Genomic DNA, 9,895 nt, shown 5'->3' on the forward strand with positions numbered 1-9,895 from the left:
TAATTGCCTTTGGTTTATTTGTGGAGTCCTAATTATTGACTGGAGGTAGAATTTAATGGGCCAAGTCTTTATGAAGACAGGGAAATGACTGGCTTCTGCTGCTGGCCAATAATGAACAAGAGGACCATGTGCATGCAAGTGTGTGCACATGCATGCAAACACACACGCTCCCTCCAGATCATTTTTCAGACTCATTTTGTACACACACATACCCATCTCAAGCCTCATGACAGCATAATAACATTTAAAAAGTCATTGACTCTGTTGATTTCTTTATGAGAGGACAGTGGTTTGGTTTACTGGTATGGGGTGGCGCTGAGGGCCTGCTAATATTTACTTCACAATCACACCCGAGGGAGACGTACAAGCATCACTTCTTATCAGCCTCCAAACTATAACAAGCAGGTGAACATTACATTAAGACACTAGTAGAGACAGGCTGGACCAATTTCGACTGGACTTATTATAAAACATCAAGGGCGTTAATGGATGAACTACAGGCCTGGAATTTTTCCTGTAATTTCAAACCCTTATTGAACTTTGTGGAGGGGCTGCTGCTGCTTATTGCTACGATATTAATGACATAATTTATCTAGTTAAATAACCGACTTTATTCATGTCACTTCTTTTCAAAGCCTCTCATCATATGGGTAGTTCCATAGGGCATTACATCATTAACCCTCGGTATTAAACATATCAAAGGCTCCATGCCTTACTTACAGTGCTAATGCAGCGAGAAAGTTTTCTATTGTTGTCAGTGCTGTGAGGGTGAGGGGTAGTGTGTTGTGTTGTGTGGCTCATTATGCCTCTGTAACGACAAGGAACAGCTCGGAGTCCCACACTCTCTGAAGGAAAGTGACTCTAATTAAGCCTCATTTAATGATTGAGCTAATTAAATCAGCCACTCTTTTTCTGTCTCTCTAAATGTATTTGTATGTGTGTGGAGGGGACTCAAGCCGAGCCTTTGTACTGTAAATATGTCACTGGGACAGTTGCAGGGACCAGGAGGGTCAATCCCAGGGGTCGACTGGTGTTAATACCAGAGCCCACTGTGAGTTATCCTGTACGTTCAACTTGCATTTCACATCAGTAGAAACGGCAGATACAGCTTTTTGCTGCTGTTTCTTAGTCATTAAACTGTTGGGTTGATTACTTAACCAGGGAAGCTACAGTATATCAAACAGCACATTTCCGGAGATCAGTTAAAATAGGCCAGGTGAATAATAGTATTATTTATTCTTGAGTCATGATGCTATTTTGGAGCTTTAAGGTTGCTGCCAGTTTGATTGTACCCTAGGGTCGTCCTTTGGAGCATAGTGGACTTTCGCTTTTTAAGTTACTACAGGAAGAAAATTAAGGATGAAAGTAGACATTTTCTCATTGAATAGATGACGAAATGCGTTACATTCCCTCATGTCAGGTAACAAGCATTGAAAGGGAACAATTCTTAGCACCTTCTTGTTTTGTATGTGACAGTTTGCCGCAGGCACAGACACTTTTGTTGATTGTAACTGCTTTCCAGTACATTACCACGGCCAATGAGCCATACTGGTTATCACGGATGTGTTCTTGATTGCTGAATTCTACCTAAAGGTTGCATCTGTTTTGTATGGATATCACCTTTCTATATTTATACCCCAATCGTGCCTGAATCACCTCATTTTCACACCTAATGAGTAGGAACCTGAAACAAAGACCCGGTGCTTTCCGGTGTTTAATCTTGGGTGTATTTAGGTCAGATCCCTAACAAATGCATGTTGCGCACTGAAATGATGTTTCCAAACAACGTATCAAGAAAAGAAGAGATTTTTAATTACAGTATTTGTGGCCCCAAGTGTCCAATTCCCTTTCATATCAGTCTCTAGTGACCTAAAGGGGAGAAAAGAGAGGGATCTGCTCCGCTGCAGGGGTAGGTAATTACGAAGGAGAGGGAGAGAATAGGCTTGTCGGTGCTTTAGTGATTTTCTTACCTGAGCCCCTCTTTGCAAATGTGACATATTCATTATAGGAGATAATCAAATGCAAGACTTTTTAGTGTGGTGCCTTTGTGCTTGAGCTTTTTTTTAATCTATTTATCATGCTGTTGTTGTTGTTATTCCCCCGTTTGATAAATTTGATTTTCAAACAAAAGTGAGAAGATCAAAGATCAAAGAGCTGTTTTTACCTCTCTGTGATAAAACTACTGTAACTACTTCTCCCTTACCTTGAATAGTGGCCTAGATTGGAGACGGCTAACCAGCCAGGGACAAAGATTTATAGCAGGAATCCTTCACCTCTGTGAAAACACTCCTGTCGTGCCAATCAGATCCAAAGCCTTACTTTTTTTATAGTGATTATTAGATTAACCAGTAGTGTACATCCTTGTTTATTACACAGATTTATTACAGATATACACTGTACAACTATAAGGTATGCTGTTGTTACAGGTAGACACTCCAGTAGGACTTTGGAAGGACCCAAATGTAATTTTTAAAATTGTGGTTTAATTAAGCAGCAACATCTGCCTAATTATACTACATTTATATTGATAAGGTGGTAAACTAGTGAATAACTGAGAAAGAACACTCAATAGTAACATGCTGAGGGAATGCAGAAATTTGAAAGACGTACCCCGTTATATCTCTTTTAGGCTCTCTGATTCCCCCTCCCTCTTCATTCTGACTCATTTAGATATCCAGCAGTCTGACACAATCTTTACAACTACTCACAAATTGGGCCCTTGGAAATAATTGCACTAACACGTTCCGAGGGAGAAGACAAAAGAGCTGGAATGATCGATCTTTTAAGAAGAAAAAAAAGTTGATGTGTGTAATGCCACTACCAGACAATGGTCACTGGAGTGCTTCAACTTTGAGCTGCTTCTTGCCTTGAGGTGTGCCCCAGGCTGTAGAATAGCAATGTCATTTAATTGGCTCATAAAAACACCTTTTGCTTGTAGCTCTTGTTCTTGTCTTCACACACACACACGCACACGCACGCACTCACTCTTACACACACACGCTTGTCAGTGTCAGTGGCTTTACATGTCAGTTCACTTCTGAAACATGTTCATGAAATCACACCTAGACAAAAGGTCTGCTCTGCAGGGCCTGTTGAATAGTAATGGACGTGAGTTAGCATGGCTTAATGCTACAGTAGCTTTTTTAGTGTTGCCATAGGGGACAGGGCCTCTTGCAAAACCGCGGCTGCGTTGCTTAGTGCTGGCGAAGGCTAGCTGTGCCAAAGGGGACAGGGGCCCGGCTAAATCAACTGTAGCATAACATTAGTGCCAGTTCCTAACACTGCCTTAAGCAGCCCAGGGGATGCGGTAGAGCAGCTGCATCACAGCTTACCTCCAACCATCCTGCAGGGTTTTGGTCCCCAGCAAATGTGGCAGTTAGATGAAAGGAAAGGATAGTCCTGATTGTCCCGTCCGTGAGCCTGTGTGTGAGTGCTTGTGTTTCCTTGTGCCAGAATCTGCTGATGTGAGTCACATACTCACCATTGGGAGATGAATCTGAATGAGAGGTATTTTATCAAACGCAATAGAATCATTTATCAACCAAGAAACCAAAATGTTCTCTCACTGTACTTGACATAAATCAACTTTAATGAAGCTTTATAAAGATGTTGATGCTGTTGTATTTATGCCTATACAGTACGTTACACAGTTTTTGTGCACCCCTGTGGATTAGACGCCGACCATAAAGCGCAACATCCCCAGGACTCTCTTCCCCTTGTGTCTTGTTGTCTCTCCACTGTCCGAGTTAAAGACTTAAAATGCCGTAAAAATACTTAAGATGAAGGAATGGAAAGAAGATAGGGTTTCCTTCATAGTTTTAACATCTGTTTCAGACTTAAATTTCACTCATCTTAGGTTTATCTAGATCATGTTTACCTGTTAGTGTTGTTTACCCATATTCCCATATCGGTACTTTTAATGATCCAGTCTCCCTCTTTGCTGTCCCATAGAGCCTTGTGTTGTGGCTGTGTCTCTATTTTAGTGGGTTTGTTTGCATAGTTAGTGGCTCTAAGTGCAATTAGCTGATTGGGAAATTGTGCGCATGTGTGTGTGTGTCTGTGCCGATGTGAATGTGTGTGTGTGAGACAGAGAGAGTGAATTCTCCCTGGAGGACAAAGGCAGAGGGAGTTGTCTCAGCAGTTACTTCAGTGTAGTGGTTCTCTGAGGAATAGCGCTGTGTGTTTGATGCATCCAGTGCTGTTGGAACTGATTCCCCACAGCACACATGCTCAAGTGCGTACACACACACACACTTCCCGGCACACGGGGCCTTGTGTTCTCTGCTCCTGTTACCTTTTAATGAAGAGGAGAGATGTGTCAAGGGCCAGCGTGAGGTTCCCACTCTCTCCAGACATATTGGAAATTGATAAGACGATAGTTTCAGATGTCCTTAAAACATGTCAGCTGCAGACCTAATTCTAATATGAGTTTGTGTTAATCACTTCAAAGAAACATGATACCTTGTATTCCCTGATGCAGATGTTATTCAGCAAAGTTTGTTACAGCACTTCAGACTTGTGTCAGCCTGTTTTCTCTGTGTATGGTTCAATGGCTTATGTTTTCACATTCTCTTTCAAGAGATTAAAAGTGAAAGATTTTATGATATTAAAGTCACTATTTTCAGCTTGGCCAGTCCACATCTTATCTTATGCCATGTGACTTAGGAAACAACTGCTCAGGGAATGAATTTGTTTCCCTCGCTTGAAAAAGGCGCTTGTAAAAGGCTGCACATAACTTAAAGTGAATATCTATAGGCTATACAGTATGAACGCCTGCCTTTGATCAGGTGCCCTAATGACCATAAAATCCTTGTGTTGATTCAGAGGGAAAACAAAATTAGCCAGAACTCTGAGGAGAAGCCTGCTCACCTCTTCTTTTATTTCTTCCATTGTTTCCACGACAACAACTAACCAAACACATATAGTTCCTTCATACTCAAACTTTGTAATCCTGTATGATTAAGTGGACATATATTCTCATCCTTTCACATTCCCAGCATAAACACAGTCTAGTAAAAACACAACAATGCTGTAAATGTCCCCATCGATGCTCATGTTTTTTGTTATGCCTTGAGACGTGTCTACTCTAAAGTGATCACTCTGGGGAAAGTGTAGTGTATTTATCAATTAAACATTTTTTTAAGTCTGTCACAAAACACTACTCACATGCCCACATTTTTTGGATGCTGTAATCATTTCTCCTGTCCATATTGGCCAAGAAGAGATCCCCCTCTGACACAATTCCAATGTATTGTGAGGTACAACATTCACAGTCCTTTTCCAATGCAAAATTAATTCTAAAATAGAAACTAAAGCTTATATGAGTTTTGTTAAATCGAGTGGAGAGCTTCCAATGTTATGGCCATTTTAGTACAAAAGTTCTCATTTAGTTTCCTCCTAAAGTGGGTCCTGGCTGAGCTGCAATGGAGGGATAGTAACAGAATGAGAAGGCTGATTTGGCAGATGCCCTCTTGATTTGTCTGACTTCAATCTTGGAACCCATCGGCTATCGGTCCGACAACAATTTAGCCTTTGGGGGGAAATGGCCAATATTTCCAGTGTAGCCAGCAGATAACGAATATCCAGGACAAGACTTGCTCTTCTGTGCAACAGCCGTTTATAGTCAGTCGATGCATTTTGTAGATCTTTTATGCCCAGATACCCATTTTGGCTAATCTTTATAAACAGATATCTGCATATGAATGCAGATCAATAAAAAAAAAAAGCTAATAAAAAGCTAAATCCTTGTCAGATGACAGCTGATGGGTTCTGAGATTGCATTTTGGCAAATGCGTTCCGCCTCTTTTCCTATCCTCACAGACTGTTTACCTGCATGCAACCAAAGTCCGCTCAAACGTGATTGGTCAATACTACAAACAAACTACAAACGGAAACCAGTCTTGTCCCGTTGCCGACACATTCTGCATTCATGCAGATATCTGTTTATGGCGATTAGTCTGACTCAGACTACTGACGCCTCATATTAGCTTTAGCTTAGTTTCACATTGCCAGACCATATGTGCAATGTATGTCTGCCTACACAGCTTATCTATTCTGGGATAGGGAAAAAATGCTCTAGATTGTTTCTATTTCTTTAAACAAATCACAACCGTCCTGAGTGGCGCTAAGCCCCGGTGGCAGCAACCGTGCCCTTGCAAAATAGATAGTGGAGATAGCGGATGGGGAGACATCTGCTGCTGTGTAGCCTGTTTTATAAATTGCTTTGTAAAAACACTCAACATGGATGGTCCCTCAAAAGTTTGAAAAGTCCTCAGGCCCCATCTGAGGTTCTGTTGTTTCACAAAACAGCACATAGTCTCTCTGAAAAGCTGCCAGGTGTCAAAAATCTGACTTTTTTTTTTTTTTTTTTATAGTGGTGAATTTGTGTGTTTTCCTCATTTTCTCTAACCCCTTCTACTACCGCCCCCACACCCTTTTTCTATCCATCCCCTCCCCTGCAGATCCCCTCTGCCGGCCAGCTAATGGAGGCTCTGCGCGTGAAGATGAAGGAGAGGAAAGTGCTGACAGAAGAGCTGGCCACGCTCGCAACACCAGTCAGCGAAAATGCCTGACTCCCTGGGCTGAAGCTGGGAAAACTGTCATCCTCTTCTTTTTCTCCCTCCCTTCTTCACTCCCTCCCCGGTTCCTACTCAGTGGGAGCTGGGCTGAGCCAAGCTGAGCCGGGGCAGCAGAACCAATATTTGTGAGAAAAGCGCTGTCGACTCACTCTGGGCCACTGGCTCAACACAGCAGCCCGGCTTTTGTAAATGAGCCCTCGACATCTGTGTTAGCGCTCAGTGCACTATGTCTATCAGACAGGCCCCTTTAGGGCCAAGCTAATTTACAGTGCAGCCACTCTCCCCCGCTCTCAACGCAGACCTGGGGTGATAAGGCAAATGCTTACGCTAATGTTTAAGTTAGACTTTTTTTTTTGCCCTCTTTTACCTCTCTCCCTAATTTATTTGGCACCTGAAGGACCTTAGGGTGCAGGGACTTGACCTAGCAATGCCAAGTCGACACTTTGAGAAAGTCAAGAGTGCAGCACAGAGCAGAATATTCACTGTAAGAGGTTACTACACTGCTCTCAGAAAACATATCTAATGATTGAAGCCCGCTGCATTTTATTCATCAAATGCACTGCAAGTATTTATTTCTGAAGGTTTGTGGATGTTTAACATATGTTATAGTTCCTACTCTGCATTTCTTCTGTTTATAATTTGATATGGTAATAATGTATAGATATTATGATTTTCTTCTGAAAAGCTCTTATTTGCTAAATAAAAACCAATTTCACTTATTTTTGGCTATATTTTGTTCTTCAAAAACTGCATTATTGTTGGAGTTTCATGGTCGTATTTCTATGTGGTCACTCGTATTTTTTTTTCAGCAGTTCACAGGACTGTCAGTCATGTGATTGTGACTGAAGATGCTCTGGTGGACAGCAGGGTTCTCATACATGATTGACATGCTGACTATTGGCATGATTCCTGTCTGTAACAAGTGACCCCTGCTGTTGACATCATTAACAAGGGTCCACATGAGCACACACACAGCACAGCACAGGGGTGTATTAGAGGAGTGGTTACATCCTTGACATAACTACCTCCAACCCCTTTTATCTGTTTTCCTTTTCCTCCCGCTCTTATTATTCATTTTGAATATTAAACCATGATCCTGATCTTCTCTGTCCTTGAGTTGGCATCCTACACAAGAGACCACACACTCTTTCCTTCAAGTCATCCTTTTTTCTTTTTAGTCCTTCCCATACCTCTCCTAGCTTTTGTTTTCCTCTTCCTCATCGCTTTCCTCCTTTCTTTTTATTATGTGTAATTAACAATGGTGTGAAGAATCCTCCGTTCAGGAATTAAAAAGAAATAATTCCACTTTTTAATCCCCCCTCCCTTCTCAAATATATGCTAATGATGTCGTTTTCCTTTATCTTTGTATAATAAAGGATTAGGCCAGGACTGTCTCTAGCTGCAACTCGGGGACCAATTTAGCTGGGATCCAGGAGAGACAAACCCTTGTGGTTAATTACCATTCATTAACATAGTTTGCATCTTTTCTTCCTCTCCGATACCCAGGAGCCAGCTATTGTCAATATTTGTCCCATATAAATTTCTGCAGTTCTTTTTTTTTTCCCAGTCACTGTCCTCCAGGGTAATGCAGCTAATGACAAACATTAATAACTCAGAGAAATCCGGTGGCACAGTGGGTATAGAAGAGCAAAGCATCGGTGCCACGCAAATTATCTCGGAGCCCCCACCCTTTGCTGTCTGACTGTCTCTATTTCTCTCTCTTCCTTTTATGCATAGTCAACATGTTTGCTCGCCGAGCCCCGGCCTCGACTGACACACTCGTGCTATTTCTGTGACATATTCAAATGCGGGCCCCCTCAGCTGGTACTCCCTCGGGTTTAATTAACCTGGCCTTGCCTCTGACGCTCCCTCAGTGAAGACGTTAAAACGATCTTGAAAACACCCTTCAAACACCCCCCTCCCCCTCAACACACACACACCGTCTTCCACTAGGCGCTGTATATGATTCATCTCTTTATTTTTTGTGTAGGAATGGCGTGCCGTACCCTTCTTTTCTTCTCTTTCACTCTCTCCTCATCTTCCACCCTTCTCTTCTTGTTCAGCTCTCATTAAGAGAGGTTTCCTGTGGGAATTACTTTGATCAGTAGTTCCAAATGCAAAGTTTTACTCCCTTCCCCTTTTATTCATTCCAGCACAATCAACTCGGTGTCATTTCGTCAGTCTTTATCTCTTTCTCTCACCTCGACTTCATTTTAAATCCAACTCTCTTGTATTTTTGTCTTTCCACGGATTCCTGCAGGAGATTGTTCCTGGAGGGGTAGAGGAGGTCAGGGTCACGGGTTGACTTTAGGGTCGATCGATGATTTGTGTATGTGTGTCCCAAGGCTTCTCTGTGGTACTTTTAAGTTTCCTCAGTCTGGTGTGAGTGCGTGCCACTTGGGCGGGAAGGCGGGTAGCCCTCAGTACAAACAACAGTCAAAGCACAAACTGAGAATTTCTGCAGCCTCCAACTGATGCACAATTAGTCCTTTCAAATCTCGTCAACCAGCTGTGGAGTGAGTAGAAAACAGCCTCTGGTGATTTCCCTTACTTCACTGACACAGTTTCACACCCCGGCTATTGCTGCCAATAAACCAGTCTGCTTTGATTTCACACACACAGACACTTGGCACTGTCTTAAATAACAAGGTACTTGTGACATAGCCAAATGTGTTTTTGACAAATGTATAATGCAACATGTTTACGGTTTTCATTGTGTCTATCCTTCATGTTTGATGCACTGGGAGAAGGTTCAGAAACAAAAGGTAGATGCTGTTTACAGAGTGTATGACAGAAATCCCACGCTTTTGTATTTATCTCTGACTGTTGGGTGAAATTTTAGTCAAGAGCCAAATTATCTTTTTAACTTTTCGATCACAGATACGGCTCTTCAATAAGTCCATGTATAATTTTCTTATCAGATCAGATGCCACCTTAAAAAGAAAAAAAGGAATCAACGATGCACATATGCTATGTATACAACCTCATTGATCTTCGCTTGAACAAGTCCCTTATCCTCCTCTACAGCACTCCAGACATGAAACAGCAGCAGATTATGGGTGGATGCGGCCCGCCGTGGGAAGCTAGGGAGCAGATAAAAAGGGCAGCTACTCGGGGGACTAAAGCTATGTTTTGATGCTGTGTGATAAAGCAGAGGCATAGGGCAAGAGGAAGGGGAAAGTTACAGGATCTATATATATATATATATCTCCTCTGGCTTCCCTTTTTGGATTTCTCTCCCCTCCCTCTCACCTCTTTGTCTTGTCCATTGTAACCAAGCTGTTCCTGCACTTTTCTTGTTCTTTGACACTCACACT

At 42.1% G+C, this 9,895-nt stretch overlaps 1 protein-coding gene across 2 annotated transcripts in view; it reads left to right on the forward strand.

Moving 5' to 3' along the window:
• The window catches only part of cntln (centlein, centrosomal protein), an 89,142-nt gene extending 81,845 nt beyond the window's left edge, over nucleotides 1-7,297 (forward strand). For both annotated transcript variants that reach the window (XM_039800002.1, XM_039800010.1), the window contains exon 27: nucleotides 6,462-7,297. In XM_039800002.1, coding sequence (XP_039655936.1) covers nucleotides 6,462-6,572 — 111 coding nt within the window. In that variant the 3' untranslated portion in view covers nucleotides 6,573-7,297. The remainder of the gene's footprint in view (nucleotides 1-6,461) is intronic.
• Nucleotides 7,298-9,895: the final 2,598 nt, after the last annotated feature.

The sequence above is a fragment of the Perca fluviatilis genome, chromosome 1 (assembly GCF_010015445.1).
Source record: "Perca fluviatilis chromosome 1, GENO_Pfluv_1.0, whole genome shotgun sequence".
Taxonomy (NCBI): domain Eukaryota; kingdom Metazoa; phylum Chordata; class Actinopteri; order Perciformes; family Percidae; genus Perca; species Perca fluviatilis.